At 42.7% G+C, this 25,372-nt stretch overlaps 1 protein-coding gene across 2 annotated transcripts in view; it reads right to left on the reverse strand.

Annotated features, from left to right (window-relative positions):
- Positions 1–25,372, reverse strand: part of RGS6 (regulator of G protein signaling 6) — a 437,580-nt gene that overhangs the window by 65,831 nt on the left and 346,377 nt on the right. For both annotated transcript variants that reach the window (XM_044271952.1, XM_044271951.1), the window contains exons 5-6: positions 21,580–21,686; positions 4,992–5,043 (exon numbers count right to left, since the gene is read on the reverse strand). In XM_044271952.1, the coding sequence (XP_044127887.1) occupies positions 4,992–5,043; positions 21,580–21,686 (159 nt within the window). The remainder of the gene's footprint in view (positions 1–4,991; positions 5,044–21,579; positions 21,687–25,372) is intronic.

The following is a 25,372-nucleotide window of genomic DNA, read 5'->3' on the forward strand; positions in this document are numbered from 1 at the left end:
TATAGCTGGTTATTACGGATGCAGGGATACCGAATATGTATTTATTTTCCTTTAACACAATAATAGCATATTTGAAAAAAAATTATGTTTTAGTCCCTCATGTTCTGAGAGCTATAGAATTTAATAGGGGCTCATTTTTTGCGGAATGAGGTGACTGTTTTTTTTTGTATATAATTTTGTGGGACATATGCCTTTTTGATCGCTTAGTGTGGCACTTTTTGTGATGTAAGGTGGCAAAAATGTCATTTTTTTTTACACAGTTTTCTTTTTTATTGTATGTATCGGACAGGGTGGATCATGTGGTATATTTATAGAGCCGGTCATTATGGACGCGGGGATACCTAATATGTGTGTTTTTTCTTTTTTTTTTTCTTTTTTTTATTATAAATTCAGGGGAAATGGGGTGTCTTTACTTTTTTTACTTGAAACATTATTTTTTTTAATTAAAAACACAGTTTTTTACTTTATTTCTGACTTCAACTTTTGGGGGTCTGATCCCCTCTGCAATGCATTACAATACATCTGTATTGTAATGCATTGCCTGTTAGTGTATTACACAGAGTAACAGCCTGGGGCTAGATCTCCTGGGCACCCATAGAAGGAAGGTCCCGATGCCATGCAAGGCATTGGGCATCCTCTGCATGGCATTGGGCTGCCTTCTCACCCATCGGGTCCCCGCCACAGCAGCAGCAGCACGGGGACCTGATGGGCTCCCTCACCCGCAGCAAACCCTTTTGCGACATAGAAGGGGTTAATGCGCCAGCTTTGGCGTTTTTACCGATGCCAGCGCAAACAGCAGGAGTCCGGCTAACGGGAACAGCCAGTCCCCTGCAGCTGATCAGGCAGGCGCAGCTCCTGCACCCGCCCAATCAGCGGGCCATAATAGTACGGCGCTGGGCAGCAAGACACGTCCCGCTGTGCCGTACAATTATGGCGCAGGTCAGGAAGGGGTTAACTGACATATACTGTAGGAGAACAGTGTTAGCATTAGCAAAACATAAAGATTAGCTCCACTTAAAGGAGTACTCCCCAAAAAATTTTTTTCTCTAACCCATTAAAAAGATAGATAATGTAGTAAAGGTAATCTTACCGGTGACTGTAATTGTGAGTTATCCTCTCCCTTCTGGTCCTCAGATGTGTTTAAGATTAACAACTATCCAACTAATTGTCATGGTGGCTCTTCGCCATGACGGCCAGGCCTGCTGGTCCTCCTCTGCCCTGCAGTAGCAGGGCCAGCTGCCAGACCACAGTGTCCCACACTGCCGGCCGCAGCCTGGCTGCAAGGCCTCTCCCTGTGTTTAATAGCTCTTAAATGGCCAGCACACTTGTACCCAATCTGCACCAGATAATGGCTGTATTTCGGTGGGTATATAAGGCAAAAAGGTGCCTGAGCAATAAGTCTCTCTACCTTGATAGAGCCTGCAAAGGTGCTATAATGCGTTTGTCTGGCTATGTACTGACTTCTGTCTGATTCCTGGATTATGACCCTGTGCCACCTGCCCTAACCTTTGGACTGTTTCAGAGATAAGCACAAACTTTACCCGTCCTGTTATTGTGTATGAGTTTCCCTGTTCCCTCAGTGCCCCGCATCAGTGTCTCTGACCCCCATGAGTCAGCAGCCAACCAGATACAGACTACTCCAAGAGGTAGCAGCCTTGTGTGTTCCCTGTAGGGAAGACCCGATCCCTGCATAGGGCCTAAAGGAGGAATACTAAAGAGCTACCAGGATAACACGCTTAGGTTTAGTCCGTTGCCAAATCCGTTGGTGGGCACAGTGGTTTCACATCAATTGTCCATAACACTGATAAAGTGTCTTATGTGTAGACATAGGAATGAATAGAGAAACTGACTTCCTGTCTACACACAAGATTCTGTTTCGGTTCAAGAGTCAGAGTGCAAGTCTAATGACACAGCTGAGGATCAGAAGGAAATGGATAACTCACAAATATAGGCACCGATAAGAAGATTACCTTCACTACACCATTTACCCTGTTTCCGAGCCAGAGAATAATTTTGTGGGTGAGCTTCTTTAACAAAGATTTTCTCTGTTACAAATGCTTGTCATAACAAAGTAATGTAAATGAATGGGTCAGATGCATAATAATAAAACATAAGATATTTATATATGCCACTGAAAGCATGAATACTGACAATACAAAAAGGCATAAGCGCTACTGATGACTTATTATCTATATCTTAAGGGTACTTTCACACTTGCGGCAGAGCATTCTGGCAGGCAGTTCCGTTGCCAGAACTGCCTGCCGGATCCGGCAATCAGGATGCAAACAAATGCATTTGTGAGACAGATGCGGATGCGTCTCACAAATGCATTGCAATGCCGGATCTGTCTCTCCCATGTCATCTGGAATGTTTTTATTGAACTAGGAAATTATTGATTATGATATAATAAATCCCTAGTATCGGGTATAAATTCACGCCAGTGGACTAATAATTTTAAACATGGACATTGATTGCTTCATACCAATGCAACATATGATCCTCAGTCCCTGCCCTCATCATGCCCTCTTTCAGAAAAGTGGCAACGGTGGCATAAAAATATTTTGTCGCAATGGTGTCTAAAAAGTCACAAACATTACTTTTTTACGCCAGAAATCAGGAGCAGGGAGATGATAGAAATCGCCCACAGTGCGTAAGAGGTTTGAAGTGAAGTGTACCCTCCCTCTATTATAAAAAAGAGCTCCTGTCACGGCTGAGGATGGGGAAAACCCTCAGCCGTGCGATGCCAGAAGAATGTTACACGCTGCTTGACCAGGACGACAGTATTAGGGAGCAGGTCACCTCCTATCGCGTCCCTAAACTGACCCTGACTCCTATCCATATGAGTCAACCCTCATACACCGGATGCCTAGGGGTCCCTACTAGCCCTCAGGATTGCCCTGGAACAAGGAGCAGGGTAAGACGACCTGTTCTTTCTGGACACGAATGAACAGGAGTCTCACAGGCCAAGCTGCAGGGAAAGGAACATAAACAGCCTATGGATATGGCAGGAGGCTGAAAAGCACTTCCACACCTACCTGCCACAGACACACAGACTGGATCCCGTGCAAGACAGCAAGTGTCCACACCCAAACACAAATGGACACAGCACACACACAAACCCAGATCCATAGGTGCATAACATAACAAAGGGAAACATCAAATGGACATCAACATAAACAAAAGAGTCACAGATAGTTTATGACCACAAGGGTGGCCCCCACTGGCAGATGGAATGCACAGGAGGCTGCTCCATCTAAGCATGGCTGAAGCAACCCACTGAGACATGCCAAACACAGAGGCTTTATAGGCCTAACCACAGGTGAGGCAAATACCACAGCCCTCACCTGTGATTGACAACCAAACCAAAGACCGCTGACAACCGCATGCGGTTCAGGAGTGACGACCATAACCATGGCCGTGACAGCTCCATGCTTTGTGTTAAACCTGTTGCTATGGGGTTACCATTGGTCACTTGACATAGTTATATCTTTGGAGTGTTATACAACTGTTGCTATAGCTTTAAGTATTTACTGTGGCTGCTGATATGCCATGTTCTATGTAATGTGATGTGTAACTGTTTTCAAATCAGGAAAACAGCATAATCTGTTCTATGCGGTTTCCATAGCTCCTATGCACTGTTAGTAATGGTGAGATGGGACAACACCTATATAATTATACTATACTAATATAATTTTATGATATAGTATATATATATATATAAAATATACATTTTTACATTTTGTTTTATATATAAAATATATATACAAATATAATTAGTGTCAGGATTTGTTAAAAATGTATTATTTTAAGCATTTTCTGGTTTCTACGTTTAACCATTCAGGAAAACCTCCAATTAAAGTGTAACTGCTAACTATATAAAGGTGAATCTTGAAAAATTTGAATATTGTGGAAAGTTAATTTATTTCAGTAATGCAACTTAAAAGGTGAAACTAACATATGATAGATTACATGTGAAGCGAGATATTTCAAGCCTTTATTTGTTATAATTTGGGTGATTACGGGTTATAGCTTATGAAACCCCAAATTCTGAATTTTGAGGTACCCTTTGCTCAGGGGGTATGGATTAATTAGCTGACTAGAGTCTGACACTTTGAGCCTAGTATATTGAACCTTTTCACAAAATTCTAATTTTAGGCTGCATTAATGCAATTCCTTTTAATTTGTATTACTGAAATAAATGGACTTTTGCACGATATTCTTCTACTTTTGCACGATATTTTTTTCCTTCTAATGTGTAGGGACAGAGATAGGGAACATTTTTCTAATACTCTTTATTTAGAGCACTTGTACATTTATAGGAGAAAGCTTGACCTTAAATGTCCCTTAGCAGCGCTCTTTGCTAAGAAATGTCCGTCTACACAGTACAGAGCAGCCCTTACTGTGAAAACGGCTGGGGTTAATTATTTTCCCTCCTATATATTTCTAGAAATTAACATCTGTACTATGCGTATATATTTGCTCTGCCCTCCTGCCATACTGACACTGATTAGCATAGCCAGCGCCGACAGTGAATAATGTGTCTGTATCCTGGACATGCAGGGCAGATCATACAGCATAGGCTATTGAGGAGGAAGGACAGTGAGTAAATCAGCTAGTCCATGTCTCTCCTCCTCAAGAGCATAATATGTATATATTTTAAAGATGTTCATTTTTGGAATTATATAGGAGCGAGCAGGGAAGAAAAAAGAATTAACCCTAGCCGTCTTCACAGTGAGCGCTGCTCTGTACTATGTAGATGGACATGCCTTAGCAATGCTCATTTAAAGAGCTCTGTTAAGGGACATTTCAGGGTAAGTTTTCTAATATAAATGAAAAAGTTCTCTAAATAAAGTACCTACACATTAGAAGAACCTATAAATACATAAATAAATAAATGGCAGTTACAATGTAAGAATACTAATACAATAACCCATTTGTAAAAAAATAATAATTGTGAATTATGGATGTTTATGCTTCACAATAATACCTACCATAGTCTGTGTTTTCTGGTTCCCAGCAATTTGAAGGCCAGAAATATGGAGCCTAGAAATGACAGAGAATTGAAATAATGAGATATCAAAACAATCACCTGCATCTATATGTACAGTATATAACATTTTATGTGATGTATATATAACTGACATATCTGATGTTTGCCTGATGTAAAGAGAGAACTTATGGTTTAACTCCTGGTTATGGTTTAACTCCTCCTTTGGCCCAAACAGGCATCCGTACCTAGCGTGACGTGACACAGAAGATCCTCTCTATCGGATTACTAGCGCAACTTCCCTCGCGCGCACTAGTGATGGGAAGTTCGGATCTTTCACATGAATCGGTTCATTTGAATCAGCTCATTCAAATGAACCGATTCATGAATCGGATCTTCGGTTCACTTCCTGAGCCGGCAGAGGCAAGTGAACTGAAGATCAATGCGCATGCTCAGCTCATCAAATCTTCAGTTCACTTGCTGAGTCGGCTCTCAAGTGAACCGAAGGTCAGGAGGGACTGGCTCTGGCAAACACAGCTCTGCTGCAGTGGAGCAGACTGTGATAATTGAGAGTTTTAGTTAAAAGAATTGTCACCGAGTCCCTACCAGACTTCCTGCTCTGCTACAGCATGTAGCAGAGCTGTGTGTGTACAGGGTGCATGTAGCAGTGTACCATGATGCTACACTGCTGCATGTACCCTGTACACACACAGCTCTGCTACATTCTAGATTAATGCCCCCCTTCCCCCCCCGGACGGACTTACAGGGAGCCGCAGAGCAGGGAGCCTGGCAGGGACTCGGTGACTCACGGTTCTTTTAACTCAAAAGAATCGAATGAGTCTCTGACTCATTCGATTCTTTTAACTAATTCTCTGAGTCCCTGCGACTCCCCCTGTGCTGGTAGCCTCTGATTGGTTGGAGGGTGGGGAGGGGGCGCGGCTAGCGTCCACTGGCTGCCTCTGATTGGTTGGAGGGCGGGGCTATTACACTGGCTGCTGCTGCCTGTATGCTGATCTGACTGAGCCGTTTCATTCGGATCGGCTCAGTCAGAGGAACCGACTCTTCCGGATCAGTGAACTGAATCGGTTCAAAAGAACGATTCGTTCATGATCCGGACATCACTAGCGCGCACGTGTCACCGGCTGGGACCGTGCGTCCTGGCAGTGGAGGCTGAAGATTCACCAACTTCAAGGTGGAACAGCAGAATAGCGCCACCATCCCCGTTTAAAGGAGACATTGCTTACAACAAACACATGCAAGTACTCCTGGATTAGCATTCTAAACCTGTGCAGCACTTCTATCTTAGCAGCAGTGAAAGTAATTGGCTTTTAAAGAAATGTTATATTTTTAAATACAGCACACAAATAAAGCCAATAAACACCCTCGTTAAGCATTCTTTTTTATCAAATATAGAACTCTAATAACATATTTTTTATTTGAGAAATAAAAACATACAATATCTTCCAATGAGTCATATTATGGTAGCATGCAATGCAAATGTACATGTTATAAGACACAGTACATCATGACAGAAGACATTGAACATTTTTCAGAATCTGAATAAAAAGAAAATATAATAACAATAAAATAACCAACAATAGCTACACCTTATTCAAGAGGTAGTCAAATATAGAACTCTAAATATACGCAGGTAACTTCCAGATCACACTACGTTTTCCACATCAGCGTGGATCTAGTTACTTACCTTCTTAAGATTTAATATTAGACCAGAGAAAAAAAGCAGTATCATTGTGTCTAAGGAGAGAAGGGTACAATCTGGAATGACATCAGAAAAGCAGTCCTCTAGGAGATGAATACTCTTTAAACAGTGTCCATAGCAAAGACAGAGAGAACACTTATCTGACCTGTGGATGAAGTCCGTAGAATGGGTCCGGATCCGTTCGTTCTCTGCGGCTCCCGAAAAATATAGAACATGTTCTATACTTGTCCACAATTGCAGACAAGAATAGGCAGTTCTATGGGGGTGCCAGCTGGTGTATTGCGGATCCGTTAGGCACCCCCATAGAACTGCCTATTCTTGTCCGCAATTGCGGACAAGAATAGAACAGGTTCTATTTTGTTCAGGAGCCATGGACCTTAAGATCGGGGCCACGCTCCAGAAATGCGGATGTGGACAGCACACTGTGTGCTGTCCGCATCTCTTCAGGCCCCATAGAGAATGAATGGGTCCGGATTCGTTCCGCAACATTGCAGAAAGGATACGGACCCATTCTATGGACAGGTGAATGGACCCTAAGGCTTATTGCACACGAACGTGTGCGCTCCGTGGACGTATTGCGGACTGAATTTGCAGATCCGCAAAACACGGGGACCGTTCTGTGTGCATTCCACATTACAGATGCGGACCCATTCACTTCAATGGGTCCGCAAATCAGGAGATGCCAAGCATCCCAAGCAGGAGGATTATTAGAGTGGAGGGCATGCTGTGGTAGGATAAGGCCAGTGCTATTTTTAGGATGAAACTTAACAGATCCTATGGTCCAGAAGGAGTAAAGTTAGTAAGAATAGTGAGACATCACATAGGACCAAGTTTCCAATAAAAGTAGGAAGACAATGTGGAATTTTTCTTCTGATGTTAGTCCAGAACAAAAGCTGCTCCCTCCTGCTGGAAATACTCTTCTGAGGTCCAGAAAGGAAGGACCAGCAACACAAAATAAAAATAAAAACGGGGAATCGGGAGCGCTGATAAGTTGACTTTAATTAAAATATATATGCAAAAAAATAAGCAGGGTTATATGTTTGAAAGGGGACAACCCTTCTTTATCTGACACCATGGGGCCTGATGAAGAAGGGAGACCCCCTTTGAAATGAGTTTCCCTGTTTATTTTTTGCATTTATGTTTTAATAAACGTCCACTTTCCACAGTTAGCGCTCCTGATTCCTCTTTTTTATTTCTATTTTGTGATATTGATCTGAAAAAGGGACCACAGTGCCCTGAAATAACTCTCCAGTTATAAAGGAAGTTCGGTATGAACTACCAGGGAAGAGTGTCTGGTGACAAACCTAAATGTGGTAAGACTTTCCACATTTACTTTGGTGCAACAATGTGGTCATAGTCATACTCTGAACATACATGAAGTGAAGGATTTCTATAAGTAATGGAAAAATAAAATACTAGTCACAGGCTAATTGACTACCTTCTACCTTGAGAAAGCCAACGGGGCTGTCACGGAAGGTGTACAGGAAACTAGAAGACACAAAATGAAGATCCGACTGACTGGATCCAAAACTAAGGAACCAAAGGGAAAGCCCTGCAACAGACCTGGCTCTCTCCCTAACTGCTCAGCCTATGCAAAAATCTCAATGGTAGATGATCGCATATCCTCGTTCCTCGACTGTATAACACCTGAACACCCTATAATAGTGAGGGGACACGACCACCGACTCCCTACACTTGATACGGAGGGAGTCAGGGTCAACTGGGATCCAGCAAACAGGAAAACACAAATGAATGAACAAAACTTATCTGTAGAAGACTCAGTAGTAGCATCCAGCATGCACACACTCCAGGAAGTTGTATAAACCGCAAAGTGATGCAGTATGGTAAGGGATTTAAAGGGATGCAATCAGTGCAACTACATGACAGCTGAGAGAGGCTAACGAGATGAGAAAACGAAAGCAAAACAAAAGGAACCTCAAGGAGGAGGTTCAGAAGAACGTCTGTCAGAGCTTCTCAAATGTCTGGTAGTGAAAGGGGCAATTACATGCAATTACAAAAGTATTCAAATCCAGGTGCTTGTTTGATAAAATGTAGACTATGTTTTGTGACGCCACCCCTTTAACCTGTTACGGACACAGGTAGTACATGTACGCCCTGTGTATTTCCGATCACCGCCGTGCGGCGGGCGGTGATCGGAACCCAGTGCCTGCTCAAATCATTGAGCAGGCACCTGGGGACAATGCGTCGGGACGTCCCACCCCGTGTAGGCGACCGCAGCAAACCGCAGGTCAATCGAGACCTGCAGTTTGCTGCTTTTCCGGGTTACTTGGGTCACTGGGGACCCGATAACCCGGAACAGGATGGTGATCGGTGGTGTGATAATACACCACCAATCACCATCCTGCGATCCTGAGAGGTGATGTGACATCACCTCTCAGGATCAGCGCTGAATGGTCGGCTTCAGTGGCGGGAGGTTCAAATTAGAGCAGTGCTCCTCTCCTCCTCCTTTTCAGCCTGGGGAGCCGAGGAGAGAGGAGCGCTGCACGTCGTCGGATTTCAGCACCCCCATCTGCCCAGGGATCACCCCATCTGTGCCCCAGCACCCCCATCTGTGCAATCAGGTATTTAGGGAAAGGTTAGGGACAGGTTAGATTAGGCTGGGATATAAATGGAAAGTTAGTGGAAGAAAAAAAACTAAACATTTGTGATTGCATCACCCTAAATCGGGTGTCTGGGGTCCACAGCACAGCTGTGTGACCCTAGACCTCCCAGGGGTGTTGCAGCTTGCCCCCCTACCAACTCCCTCCCCCACAACTTTTTTGGGGTGCAGGGAGTTGTTTTTTTGTGTGCGTACGCTGACTGTGGCCGGCACTCTTAGCGCCCGGCCACTGTTAGCGCATCGCACACCCCAACGCTGATCAACTTCGGACAGTTGATCAGCAATTTAGAATTGTTTTTATTTATTTATTTTTTAAAAAAATTTGCCCCCTTTTTATTTCGTCTTTCTTTTCTTTGTCTGTTAGGTTTAGGCCTCATGCACACGACTGTTGTGTGCATCCGTGGCCGTTGCTCCGTTTTCCGTGATTTTCTGCGGACCCATTGACTTTCAGAGCCCCCTGTAAGAGATCAGGTGCTGCCAGGCAGCAGGGGGCAGTCATGTACACAGTTCTTAGTATATTCTAACTTGAAGCGTCCCCATCACCATGACTTTCAATGGGTCAGTTGAAAACTCGGAAAATGCACCGTTGTTCATCAGCAGCCGTGATCCGTGTTTCCTGTCCGTCAAAAAAATAGGACCTGTCCTATTTTTTTGACGAACAACGGTTCAAGTCAATGGGAACACGGATGCACACAAGATTGGCATCCGCGTCCGTGATCCGTGGCCGCAGGCTATTTTTTATACAGACGGATCCGAAGATCCGTCTGCATAAAAGCTTTTTCAGAGCTGAATTTTCACGAAACTCAGATCCTACAGTCTATTCTAGCACAGAGGCGTTCCCATAGTGATGGGGACGCTTCTAGTTAGAATATACTACGAACTGTGTACATGACTGCCCCCTGCTGCCTGGCAGCACCCGATCTCTTACAGGGGGCTGTGATCCGTACAATTAACCCCTCAGGTGCCGCGAGTTAATTGTGCATATCATAGCCCCCTATTGTGATCAGGGGCTGCCAGGCAGCAGGGGGCAGACTCCCCCGGCCCCCCCTCTCTCGCTCTATTGTATTCTTTTCATAGGTGGCACAGTGTGCGGCCGTCCCCCCTCCCTCCCTCTATTGTATTATTTTCATTGCTAAGTAACCATGGCAACCAGGACTGCAGTAGCGTCTTGGTTGCCATGGTTACCGATCGGAGCCCCAGCGATTAAACTGGGACTCCGATCAGAACTCTCCGCTGCCACCAATGATCGGGGGGGGGGGGAGGGGAGGCAGCACACTGTGCCACCAATGAAAAGAATACAATAGAGGGAGGGAGGGGGGGCAGGGGGGGGGGCGCACACTGTGCCACCAATGAAAAGAATACAATAGAGGGAGGGAGGGGGGGGCCACACACTGTGCCACCAATGAAAAGAATACAATAGAGGGAGGGAGGGGGAGCCAGGGGGGGCCGCACACTGTGCCACCAATGAAAATAATACAATAATACAATAGAGGGAGGGGGGGGGGGCCGCACTGGCCACCAATGAAATTAAAACTGGGGAGGGAGGGGGGTCTGGTCTCTTACAGGGGGGCTATGATATGCACAATTAACCCCTTCAGGTGCGGCACCTGAGGGGTTAATTGTGCTGATCACAGCCCCCTGTAAGAGATCAGGTGCTGCCAGGCAGCAGGGGGCAGTCATGTACACAGTTCTTAGTATATTCTAACTTAAAGCCATCACCATGGGAACGCCTCTGTGTTAGAATATACTGTTGGATCTGAGTTTCACGATCTAACTCATATCTGACAGTATATTCTAACATAGAGGCGTTCCCATGGTGATGGGGACGCTTCAAGTTAAAATATACCATCGGATTAGAGAAAACTCAGATCCGATGGTATAATAGGGACTCCTGACTTTACACTGAAAGTCAATGGGGGACGGATCCGTTTGCAATTGCACCATATTGTGTCAACGTCAAACGGATCCGTCCCCATTGACTTGCATTGTAAGTCAGGACGGATCCGGCGGACGGCCAGGCGGACACCAAAATGATTTTTTCTTCATGTCCGTGGATCCTCCATAAATCAAGGAAGACCCACGGAAGAAAAAACGGACACGGATCACGGACCTACGGACCCCGTTTTTGCGGACCTTAAAAAAAAAACGGTCGTGTGCATGAGGCTTTAGGGTGAGTTCGCGAACACCCGTACCCCCAAACACACGCACACTGAATAAAGATTTACAATCACACACGCAGACACACACTCCCCTATGGCCTGCCGGATGTTCTCGGCCGAGGAGGCATACACCCAGCTTGCTTCCAACTCCAAGAGTTCTAGTGAGGACGAGGATGACCCCACTTTCCTTTTGTCATCCGCGTCCTCCGCATCATCTAGCGATGATGATGAGCCCCCAAGGCGGCGGAGACACGGCCAGGCGGAGCAAGGGTACCGCAATGCTAGGGACCCTGTGGCCCACCCTAGTACAAGCAGCTCTGGGGCTCGTACTAGTTTTCTGGCCCACCAGTTAAATCCACGGAGCCCCCTACCGGTGAACTTGTCTAGTGTACCCCAGAGAGTTTTGAGCCTGTGATTCCCGATTTTGTAGGCCAACCAGGAATCCAGATTTCCACAGTGGGCTTCACTGAATACGACAACTTTAGTCTTTTTTTCAGTGACCACTTTGTAAATCTAATGGTGGAGCAAACAAACCTGTACGCCCAACAGTTTGTTGCTCAACACCCGGGCTCCTTTTTGGCTAGGCCGGGTGGCACATGGGCCTAGTCAAGAAACCTAGTGTCAGGCATTACTTGAGTGGGGACGTTTTTTTTACCAGACCCCACTTTACAGAACGGCCATGACACGTACCCGGTTTGAGGCCATCCGGAAAGGCCTGCATTATTCAGATAATGCAGCATGTACCCCCAAGGTGATCCTGCCTATGACCGCCTGTACAAAATTAGGCCGGTCATCGATCACTTTGGGGCCAAATTTGTACAAGCCTATGTACCTGGAAGGGAGGTCGCGGTTGATGAGTCTCTCATTGCTTTCAAGAGGAGACTCATTTTCCACCAGTATGTTCCCTCTAAACGGGCGAGGTATGGCGTGAATCTGTACAAACTTTGTGAGAGTACCTCAGGGTACACTTACAAGTTTCGTGTGTACGAGGGTCGAGATTCCCGTATTCAACCCCCAGAATGTCCCCCCACTCTGGGTGTTAGCGGAAAACTTGTGTGGGACCTTATGCACCCACTGCTAGATAAAGGTTACCACCTGTACGTGGATAACTTTTATACTAGTATCCCCTTGTTCCAGTCCCTCGCCGCCAGATCCACGTCCGTTTGTGGGACCATGCGGAAAAATTAACACGGCCTCCCTACCCACCCCCTCCAGGTACCTATCCCCAGGGGTGAAAACCTGTTGCTGGTCAGATATAAGGACAAGAGGGATGTCCTTGTACTGTCCACAATTCATGGTAACGGCATCACCCCTGTCCCTGTGTGAGGTACCGCGGCAACGGTCCTCAAGCCCGATTGTATTGTCGACTACAATCGGTATATGGGAGGAGTTGATCTCTCTGATCAAGTCCTCAAGCCATATAACGCCATGCGCAAAACCCAGGCATGGTACAAAAAAGTTGCGGTCTACTTGGTGCAGGTTGCCTTGTACAACTCTTTTGTGCTGTCCCGGAGCGCTGGCAACAGGGAAATTCCTTCAGTTCTACGAGGCAGTCCTCAAGGACCTGATCTATTCTGACCGGGAAAGAGTACCACACTTCCATGGAGTACTAAATTTATATCCCAATTTAGCCACTGACAATCGGATAAAAAACTGGTTCTCAGACTTGAGACACTGAAACAAAATATATATTTTTTTAAATATTATTTTGTAAAACTAAAATATATATAAAAAGTAGACATATTAGATATTGCCGCATTCGTAAGAATCTGCTCTATAAAAATACCCCCAACACGGTCAAAAAAATAAAATAAAAACCGTGCAAAAAATGTTTTTTTTTGTCACCTTACATCACAAAAATTGTAATAGCAAGCGATCAAAAAGTAATATGCCCCCCAAAATAGTGCCAATAAAACTGTTCTCTCATCCCGCAAAAAATAAGCCCCTACTTAAAATAATCGGCTAAAAACAAAAAAAAAATGACTCAGACTATGGAGATACTAAAATGTTTGGTTTTTTTGGTTTATAAAAAGATAATATAGTGTAAAACATAAATAAATTAATAAAAAGTAGACATATTAGGTATCGTCACTTCCGTAAGAATCTGGCCTATAAAAAATACCCCCCCCCAACCCCTCAGATTAAAACGGTAAAAAAAAAGTAAAAAGAAAAAAGGTATTTTTTTGTCACCTCACATCACAAAAATTGTAATAGCAAGCGATCAAAAAGTCATATGCCCCCCCAAAATAGTGCCAATAAAACAGTCCTCTCATCCCGCAAAAAATGAGCCCCTACCTAAGATAATCGGCTAAAAAAATTACTCCTAGACTATGGAGATACTAAAATGTTTTTTTTTTGTTTATAAAAAGATAATATAGTGTAAAACATAAATAAATAAAAAGTAGACATATTAGGTATCGCCGCATCCGTAAGGATTTGCTCTATAAAAATACCCCCCTAACCATTTAGATGAAAAAAAATTTAACAGTGCCAAAAAAGCAATTTTTGGGCAAATTTTCCATTTTAATCCGTTTTTTTCAAATAACAAAGTAAGGCCTCATGCACACGACCGTTCCGTTTTTTTGTGGTCCGCAAACCGCGGAACGGAACGGGCGCCGGCAATATAAATGCATATTCTTGTCCGAAAAGCGCAGACAAGAATAGGACATGTTATATTTTTTTAGCGGGGCCACGGAATGGAGCCATGGATGCGGACAGCACACGGAGTGCTTTCCGCATCTTTTGTGGCCCCATTGAAGTGAATGGGTCCGCATCCGAGCTGCCAAAACGGCGGCTCGGATGCGGACCTAAACAACAGCCGTGTGCATGAGGCCTAAGGGTTAACAGCCAAACAAAACTTTACATTTATTACCCTCATTCTGCAGTTTACATAAACACCCCATATGTGGTTGTAAACTGCTGTATGACCAAATGGCAGGGAGCAGAGGGAAAGGAACGCCGTATGGTTTCTGGAAGGCAGATTTTGATGGCCTTTTTTTTGGGCCACATGTCCCATTTGAAGCCCCCCTGATGCAGCCATAGAGTAAAAACTCCATAAAAGCGACCCCATCTAAGAAACTACCACCCCTCAAGGTATTCAAAACTGATTTTACAAATGTCGTTAACCCTTTAGGTGTTCCACAAGAGTTATTGGCAAATGGAGATAACATTTCAGAATTTCTATTTCTGGTAGCCTTGTATCACAAAAATGTAATATAGATAAACGAAAAATCATATGGAACCTAAAAATAGTCGCAACAAAACTGCCACCTTATCCCGTAGTTTCCAAAATGGGGTCACTTTTATGGAGTTTCTACTCTAGGGGTGCATCAGGGGGGGCTTCAAATGGGACATGGTGTAAATAAACCAGTCCAGCAAAATCTGCCTTCCGAAAACCACACGGCGCACCTTTCCCTCTACGCCCTACCGTGTGCCCGTACAGTAGTTTACGGCCACATATGGGGTGTTTCTGCAAGCTATAGAATCGGGTAGAAATCAATATAGCATTTTGTTTGGCTGTTAACCCTTGCTTTGTTACTGGAAAAAATGGAATAAAATAAAAAATTTGCCAAAAAATTGAAATTCTCAAATTTCATTCCCATTCGCCAATAACTCTTGTGCAACACCTAAAGGGTTAACAACGTTTGTAAAATCAGTTTTGAATACCTTGAGGGGTGTAGTTTCTAGAATAGGGTCATGTGTGAGGTGGTTTCTATTATGTAAGCCTCACAAAGTGACTTCAGACCTGAACTGGTCCCTAGAAATTGCGTTTTTGAAAATTTCAGAAAAATTTCAAGATTTGCTTCTAGATTTCTAAGCCTTGTAACGTCCCCAAAAACAGTCATTCCCAAAATGATCTAAACATGAAGTAGACATATGGGGAATGTAAAGTAATAACTATTTTTGGAGGTATTACTATGTATTATAGAAGTAGAGAAATTGAAACTTGGAAATTTGCAATTTTTTCAACATTTTTGGTTAATTTGGTATTTTTTTTATAAATAAAAAGGATTTTTTTTTTTTACCAGTGTCATGAAGTAGAATATGTGACGAAAAAACAATCTCAGAATGGCCTGGATAAGTAAAGCGTTTTAAAGTTATCACCACTTTAAGTGACACTGGTCAGATTTGCTGAAAATGGCCTGGTCCTTAAGGTGACATAAGGCCGTGTCCTTAAGGAGTTAAGGCATATGGAAACAAAGCATATTATACCAACGGGAAGGTTTTGTGCTAAACATTTTGTTTTCAACACAGATTTTTTATCCAAAGCCTCTGTTGCTATGATGTGATTGTACCAATAAACCGTTCTATAATGTTGTCATGTAAAGAACCTCCTAGGAAATTCAGTATATTATAATGTTGCCCAAGTACATGCCCATGGGCTGATCTTGACCATGCTGTCATTACAGTGCGGCACAGGAATTTTACTACAAAGCATGTTGTGAAAATAACGTATAACTGCATTGTCATATTTAGTGAAAGGCAAGTTTTTCCAGTAACCTTAAACAGTACATGAATAAATGAAAATGCACACAAAAGACATAGACCTAGGGGGTACAGAATGCTTGGGATGGCATGGTGTGACAGATGCTCCAGTTATTGAGAAAGATGCCGCCCTTGCCTGACCCCTGCTTACTTGCAGGCTAATTAGATGAGACTTGACATTGGAATGCTTGAATATTAATGCTCCTTTATTAAATGTGCAGACAACTGTTATGAGTCCACAGTAATAATTCATGTATGCATTAGTTTTGAAAGCTTAAAATCAAATTGTTTTTGTGATTTTATCATAGTGACTAAATAAGCACTTGTATACCATTAAGAAGTACAAAGCTAAACTTTACTTTCAGAAATGATTCTCTTATTAATGGGGTTGTCTGGGATTTTGATATTGATGGGCTCTTTTCAGGATAGGTCATCAATATCTGTTCAGTGGTGGTCCAACTCCTGGCACCCTCACCAATCAGCTGCTTGAAGAGCCTCCTCGCAGCTTACCAAGCACAACATCTTCCATTGTATTTTATTCAGTTTTTTACTCACTTATTTAGTGCTGACATATTCCCCAGGGCTTTACAGACATTATAATCACTCACTGCTATATGGCGGCAGTGCTTGGAATTGCAGCTCAGGCCCATTCACTTGAATAGGACTGAGCTGCACCTAGGCCAGTGATAGGCAAACTGCGGCTCTCCAGCTGTTGCAAAACTACAACTCCCACCATGCCCTGCTGTAGGCTGAAAGCTGTAGGCAGACTTTGCATGCTGGGAGTTGTAGTTCTGCAACAACTGGAGAGCCGCAGTTTGCCTATCACTGTTGTCCTAGGCCATATGATTGAAGAAAATGATGTCACTGGCGTAGAAAGAGGCCGCTGTGCTCACCCGAGTGCCGCAGTCTCGTCAAACAGCTGATTAACAGGGTGCGAACCCCCATAATCAGACATTGATGACCTGTCCTTAGGATAATATATCAAGGGTGTAGAAAAAGAACCAGCGCTGCTGGTATCTCAAAATTTCTAATTTATTGAAGAAAGGACACACAGCAAAGTGTTTTGATGTGGACATCACATCTTCCTCAGGCCATTTTCTTTCAGCTATATACCCTGTCGTGTGTCATTCATGTATGTTTTATGGCCTAAGGAAGATGTGATGTCCACATGGAAACAAGTTGTCGTGTGTCCTTTCTTTAATAAATTATTTGAGTGTTTCCTTTTTCTGGCAACTTTGGACCCTCAATATGATTTTGGTCTGCATGTCCTCACCCCCCTTACCTTATCCCTCCACCTTCTTTTTAGTTCACAGGTGAATTGTTTATATATGGATGTTCCCTCTTCCAAAATATGGTGGTAGCCACTGGCATGTGGCATCATGACCTGGAAAAGACAGCTTTTCCTCCATATCCATGGCATAGTAGGTTACCCTGATCCAAATCCCTATGTGGTCCTACCCTATGTTTTTCATTACCTACCTCAACTCTGCACATTGCTGTTCAGCAAGGGTACTTTTACACTAGCGTTAGAGGAATCCGTTGACGGAACTATCTGCTGGATCCGGAAATCCGTGTGCAAACGGATACCATTTGTTTCCGGAAAAACGGATCTGGTATATATTTTTTTTCACATTTCTAAAGGTCTGCGCATGCGCAGACCAGGAAACCAGTTCCGGTTTTTCCAGTACACTTGGTACCGGATCCGGCATCAATACATTTCAATGGAAATGAATGCCGGATCTGGTGCGTTCACCTCACGTATTGCACCCGCGCGGAATTCTCGCCCGTGTGAAAGTACCCTGAGAGTCCCATTCTGAGCCTTCTTGATTGCAGCCACTATCGCAAAGGAGACTTCATCATGACTGTTTTCTAATACCTCTCCCTTCTGATGTTTTTTTTTTTCCTCCTTGTTGCATTTTAAAAATAACATTCAATGAAAACATGCTGGAAAACAAACCTAGGTCTCTCTTTCAGACCGCAAGACTTCCCCCCCCCCCCTTGGACTAAGCTAATTCCAGAAAACAGTGAGCTCACGGGCATATACTATCTATCAATACCAGGTGCCAAAGACAATAGAAATGTCAAAATTCCTCAAAAAGTACATATAATGACATTTGTGATTCATAAAAAATGGCAAAATCAAAAGACAGATAGCTGTCATTCACCTGATTATAACACTCTTTCCTTTGTTGATCCAAGGCTCCATTCTTGAGTTATAATACTTTAACATAATATGCAAATTAGGTGTTTGGTGCAATGAGGGTGTCACTATTGCTCTTGTTGCACCCATGCTTCGCTACTTTCTGTAGCCAGCCCCTCCCTCGCTGCTTTGCCACTGCCTGGCCCTGTCTATCAAAGCAGCTGGGGAGGGGATGGCCACAGAAGGGAGTGAAGCTTGGGTGCAACAGTGTCACCCTCATTGCACCAAAGGCTTAATTTTCATATTAAGAAAAAGTATCATATCTTGGGAACAAAGCCTCGGATAAACAAGAGAAAACCTGTGTTTAATCATGTAGACCACAGCTATGCCCTGCCATGATTAAGGACGTTTGTCTGAAACACGTTGGCGGCGCTGCTGCATCGTGCTATTTTTAACGTTTTTGAATAAAAGAATTGCTTGCGTAAACCTTTTTTTTTCTACTTGGATTATCTTGCACAAGCCAGCAATTGTTTCTTGCACTGATGCACTGCACCAATCCATTTAGGACACTCAGTGGAGATTATTAACTGAAGCGTAAGTGGGCTCCATTTATAGTACTTGTCTGAACCACAGCTATGTGTCTATGCAAACAGTTTAATTGGGAGGTCGCTTGTGAATGATTCCCTTTAAAAGGGTATCCTAAGGATGAGTGAATCGATTCGTTAATTACGAATTTCACCCCAAAAAAATCATCCCTCAAACAAAATCAAAGCTTTTGCAATGTGTTTTGGACGAATTGCATAAAACAGTGTACAGCTGCAATTTACAGTGAGAATTGGTGGACAAAACCACGATGGAGGAAATAGAAGGATGCTTACAGGACACTGGGAGGAAGTGAGGGGAAGGGCTTGCCCTGATTGGATCTCAGGTTGATAGACAGCCTAGATCAGCCAATCAGAGGGCAGAAGGCAGGGAAGTGCCTGTGCAAAATTAGCAGAACGTGATTCTGCTGTGTACATGCGACCTGGCAGGAAGCTGTGCTGTGGCTCTGCCTCTCCAGACTGAAACTCCTAGCTAGGGAGTTTATAGAGAGAGAGAAATTGTGTTAGGGAGGGACAATCTAAGAATATTATAGGGAGAGAAAATGTGACGGGGGGGGGGGGGGGTAGTATAAGAAGATTATAGGGAGAGAATATTTGGGAATTTGGGGTAGGCAAGAGGGAGGGAGAACTGGTCACTATCAGGTTTATTTGCTGGCAGGCTACAGTCAGCGCATCTGGCAACTAGTTCTACATTACAGATTTCAGTCTTTTTTTTTTTAAGTCTCTTTCACAACTGTGATAATGAAAGCATCTAGTTGAAAACAGATGTTGTGTATCACCACTTTTTTACAGCAAAAATATTGCAAGAGTGAAAGAGTGCTATTTTGTGAAAAAAACATTCAGTAATTATATCACATTTCACATCTGTAAGGCAAATTACACACAAATGAAGGCATACTTGTAGGTGGCCGGCTAAGACCTGTGCTAGGTTGCTAATATAGCTTATATGTTTGTACAGCTAGACCTGTTAATAACTTAATACAGTTCCTATGTTTGTGTGTTAAAGACAAAAGCAGAGTTATTTACAGTAACGTCATGTTTGGATGTCATATAACTGTTATATATTGTGTTCACGGAAGCAGAAAAGATAATATGCCTTTAAGATTCATTATATAATGTAAGGTAAGCTCAATGACACAGCAGAAACAACAGAAAGCATAGAGTTAAACTGTTGTTGCTGGGCAGGAGTCTAGACCAATCATAGCCAGCCTCACACACAGCAGGAGTTTTGACCAATCACAGCCAGCCTCACACACAGTCCATGTGGGAAATCCCCCTGGCAGGAGCTGCTAGAATAATTACACCAGAGGAGAGAAACTGAACAGACATTCACTCCACTAAGAGCTGTGTTTTATGGAAGCAAGAGGCCAAAATATGTATTTAAAACAGTTATATAATCTTCCTACTAACAGTATAGTGATTAGAACTGTATACTGAACCAGTTATTTATGTTTACTTAGAGTTCCACCAATTGCAAATACCATACAATTGCAAACTACAAATTCATTTGCAAACTACAAAGTTCACAATCCAAATTCAAATTCCATATTGCAATCCAAATTGCATACAACCATAGCAGACCATACTCAACCAATCTGCAAATAGTTACTGCTATCTTCATACTGCAAATTGCGACCAAATTCAGCAAGTAAACTATTAGTTAGACCTCAGATATACCTCTCAGAGAGATGATAAAGTGCTTAAATAACTTAAAATGAGAGTACAGATACTCAAGAGAGAAATATATCCACCATTTTATGTTGAATGACAAGACTGAACAGTTGAACCACCATCTTATGCATACCGCCATTTTGTGATTTCTTTTCAACACGTGTTATGTACATGGACTATCTGCTACGGAGGCGGCAGTGTTATATATGAAGAAAAGTTAAAGTTAATAAAGAAGTTATTTCAAGCATTTGGTGTGCTCTTTAAATCTACTGTTTCCATAGAACGGCGCTAGAGGAATTACAGAATAATAGACAGTCTGGTTAGACTAAAAGTCAGAGATATCAAAATTCTTCTAATGCCACAGTGCAAAAGGCACTTCATAGTGCTGCGCCTGCCACAATACTGCATCACAGCCTCTAGTTGAAAAGATGTGTTTTGTATCAGGCCTGCAAAAATATTGCATGAGTCTTATTGAACGCTTGTTCTTCTGTGAAAAAATCGTTCAATAATTGTACTGCATTTCACATATGTAAAGGCATATTGCATCACAACGTCTAGTGTCATGTATCATCACTTTTTCCCTGCAAAAATATTGCAAGAGTTTTAGTAAAGAAGTGTAAGGGCTCATGCACACAACTACAGCCTGTTTTGTGGTCCGTGTGTGTTCTGCATTTTGCTGAATGGAATGTTCGGCCCATAAAAGAACAGTCCTATTTCTGTAAATGAAGCTTTCATTGTAACGCATTTCATATCCGTGGCGCAAATTACACGCCAGTGAAGGCATACTGCACCACAGCATCTATTTGAAAAGCCCTGTAAAAGTATTGCATGAGTTTTATTAGTCTGTAAAAAAAAAAAGCATTCAATAATCGTTCCACATTTCACATCCTTAAAGCAAACTACTGGACACACAAGTGAAGGCACACTGCATCACGGAGTCTAGTTGAAAAGAGTCTTGTGCCCAAGTCCCAGACCGGGCAGGTAAGTTGGGGACACGTTTTAGGTCAGATTTATGCAGAAATTTTGAAAATTCCTAAGGGTTCACAAACTTTCAAGCACCATTGTCTCTATTAATGCTGTCATCCAAGGCTTTGGAACATGATGTTCAACAAGCACATATGGATGTGATGTTCAGGTGTGTGCATTTGATCAGGCAGCGTATTTGGCAGTTAATCAGCTATCAATAATCACTTACCTGAAAACGGTAAAAGGTTCCGTCATCCTTCAACGTAAGGACATGATCAGATATTGGGAAGATGTAACCTTGGGCTGCTATAAGGCTTCCTAAATGTATTGCTTCCACTGCAATAAAAAGAAATATTGGTTTTGAATGATTCTTCTCCGCTACACAGAATGCCTTTAATCACGTTACTTAGTTACATAATTAATATCGGAAATAATGCAACTTTATTTTTCAAGTTGATACTTTTATATTCACTTATTATTCTAGTACACTGAATCTAAAATACAGGTTTATTGAATGTTTCTCAATGGTGGTGTCAGAATACTAGTAGTTCTGTTCTATAGCGGCCTATGGAATTATAGTATGGATCACTTAAACATAATATTCGTTTCACACTAACACCTTAACCCTTTCAAGACTGGGTGATTTTCCTTTTTTTTCCATTTTCATTCAGCCATAAAGTTTTTTTTTTTTTTTTCATTCACAAAGCCGTATGAGGGATTGTTTTTTTGCGGGACAAGATGTATTTTCTAATGTCACATAATTTTTTTAATTTTTATGTGTATTGAGCTGTCTGAGGGCTCATTTTATGAAGAGGAATCGGCCTCTACATAACTTCAGTGCATCCAATGCCAGCCTAGATGTAAGCCGGCTTCCTTGCTGGCTTACATTTAGACCAATTTCTACCCCTAAAACAGGCGTAGAAAATGATGAATGAGTGCTGAAAAGTCGCAGATTGCAGCACAAATAACCTTTGCGCTGCAATTTGTGCCAGAGATACGCCTAATATAGACATATTTCTGGATAATAAATGACCCCCTATGTGCCTATGGAACCCTGCCACAGGCAGGCTCTCCATAGGAACTAACATGCGGCAGCCTCGGTACCACTCCTGAGTACAGAGATTGCCGCAGACTACATCTGGCTCCCCCGATCCTCGGGGGAGCCGGTACAGGGCTGAAAGAGTGAGCTCCCGATTTTTTATTCCCAAGATGCTGTGGTCACATTTGACCAAGGCATCTTATGGGTTAAATGTGTATGATCTACGTTATTGTTGATTGCATACATTACTGCCAGATGCCTGCTGTTTAAATATTTTTTGTTGTATATAAATGATGTTATAAATGTATTGAAGGTTGTATTTGTAATGATAATACCAAATACATGTATATTATTTTTTTATCTACTTATTACCTCCATAGGGATATGGCTACATGGAAATATTTATCCCGTGACTCCAAATGACAAAAAGTCACATGTCACAAAAATATGTGCTACTTGTCTGCAAACTGCTGTCGCATGACTATTTTCAAAATCTAATTTGGCTGTGAAAACATAGCCAAGCCGCGTGTCGCATGCCACTTCCATTAGAGTCAATGGACGAGAAGTAACGTGCAACATGTGACCTGTGACCCAAAATCCAGCTTGTCTTGATTTTTTGGCATTGAGGTGACTCAGTCACAGCCGGTTGCATTATGACACCATTGACAATCATTTCATGAAATGTCGCACGGCACATGTTGCCATACCATAAAGGAGTTGTCCACCATTTACTGAGTGATGACCTATTCTCAGCTGTTCAGCAATAACTCCGGTACCAGAAGCCAACAGCTCCATCACTGAATGGTAATAAAATAACACATTACCTGCCACCCATAACTTATTTTATTTTTTTAAATCTATCTATGAAGTTGTGTGAGGGCTCTTTTCTGCTGGACGATCTGTAGTTTCGCCTGATATTATTTTAGGGTATGTATGGCCTAAGGATCACTTTCTATAAATTTTTTGGGGGAGGCAAAGTAATTTCATCAGTTTTTCTGCTACGGTGTTCACTGTACAGGATAAATACTTAAATTTGTTTAATTGCTTTATATATATTTTTTTTCAAAACCTTTTTTCAACTTTATTTTGAGTCCTTCTAAGGGACTTAAAGGGATTCTGTCACCTCCTTTTACGATTTTAAGCTGGCACCATCGCTATGTTGACTAAAGTACCTTATTACCAGGACTCTTCTTTTTACTTAATTTCGTTTAGTAGTTTTGATGTAAAAGTGATTTTTATGTTATGCTAATTAGGGTCCAAGGTGCCCAGAGGGGTGTTTTTCTCACTCTCCGGTGCCCAGTGACGCCCCCCTGCAGTGCCCAGTGACGCCTCCTGATCATCAAATAACCTCCCACAGCCCGGCAAACGGTTCCGCCCCCTCCCCACGTCATAATCTACCTTATAGATATGCCCCGTCCTTCTTCCTGTCTGCGGCCAGAAAACTCGCGCAGGCGAAGTACCGCCTGCGGCCTGCGCGATCATCAACGTCCCGGGGCAACAGCGCTCAGGTCACATCACTGGGCTCGGCGCATGCCAGTGAGACTTTTGAGGCTGTTGCCCTCAGGAGGTTGATGATCGCGCAGGCCGCAGGCGGGAAGAAGGACGGGGCATTTCTATAAGGTACACTATGACGTGGGGAGGGGGCAGAACGGTTTGCCTGGCTGTGGGAGGTTATTTGATGATCAGGATGCGTCACTGGGCACTGCAGGGGGGCATCACTGGGCACCGGAGAGTGAGAAAAACGCCCCCCCGGGCACCTTGGACCCTAATTAGCATAACATAAAAATCGCTTTTACATCAAAACTACTAAACGAAATTAAGTAAAAAGAAGAGTCCTGGAAATAAGGTACTTTAGTCAACATAGCGATGGTGCCAGCTTAAAATCGTAAAAGGAGGTGACAGAATCCCTTTAAAGGAGTTGTCCTGTTATATCTATTGATGACCTATCGTCATATTTCTGATCAGCTGTTTAAAGAGGAGGCGGCGCTCCATGCGAGTGCTGCTTACTGGTTGTTACACTACGCGTCTTCTGTGGAGCTCCTGTAGTGTTATTACAAGTACTCGCCCCATTCAAGTGAGTGAAGCGAGTACTTGGCATTACACTGCCCTTCTGAGATGAAGTGCAGTGTAATGAACAAGAAGCCCCTTGTGATATAATCAAGGGGTGACAGCCAGCCTCCATAGCAGACGCAGGCATGCTAAAAAAAAAACCAGGCATGCCATATTACTGCTCCTATTACACCCTCCCTCTGGAAGGGAGGATGGGTGTAAAATCAGTACACACAGCAATACAGGAGTCAAATTATTGCAAGTTCAAGTTTCCTAGGGGAATTAAAAAATATTAAAATAGATAAAAAGTTTAGAAATTTCTGTGAAATAATAAAAAAACTCAGTGCCAGAATATTTTAATTTGTTTTTTGGTCACCTTTTTTGGGAAAAGACATTTTCAAAACGTGATGTACTCCGAAACAGTACCAATAAAAACTATAGCTCACCCAGCAAAAAAAATATATATATATCATGCCCTCATATAGCTCCAGCCATGAAAAAATAAATAATTTATGGGTATCAGAATATTATGACATAAAATATTTTTTTCCCCTTTACTTTTTAAAGCAGTGCAATTTGGTATAGTCATAATCGTACTTACCTGAAGAATAAGGTTGACATGTAATTTTTACCGTATAGTAAATGTCATAAATACAAAACAGAAAAAGCAATGGTGGAATTGCATTTAATTCCCCCATTCCACCCCACAATTTTTTTATGTTTTGCAAAATATTTTATATGGAACATTAAAGGCTTTAGGCACCTTTGGTGGCATTATTTTATTATTGCATTGTACTATATTGAGCTAAAAGATCATTTATTCAATTGGTCTTTCTTAAACATTGAGCCCTTCTCTCTGTACAGCCTTGAGATTCTCTAGTAGCATGCTCTGTATTTTTACTGTTTCCCATCAAGCAGCTCAGCTGACGGCTCC

Source organism: Bufo gargarizans, chromosome 11 (assembly GCF_014858855.1).
Source record: "Bufo gargarizans isolate SCDJY-AF-19 chromosome 11, ASM1485885v1, whole genome shotgun sequence".
In the NCBI taxonomy this organism is placed as follows: Eukaryota; Metazoa; Chordata; class Amphibia; order Anura; family Bufonidae; genus Bufo; species Bufo gargarizans.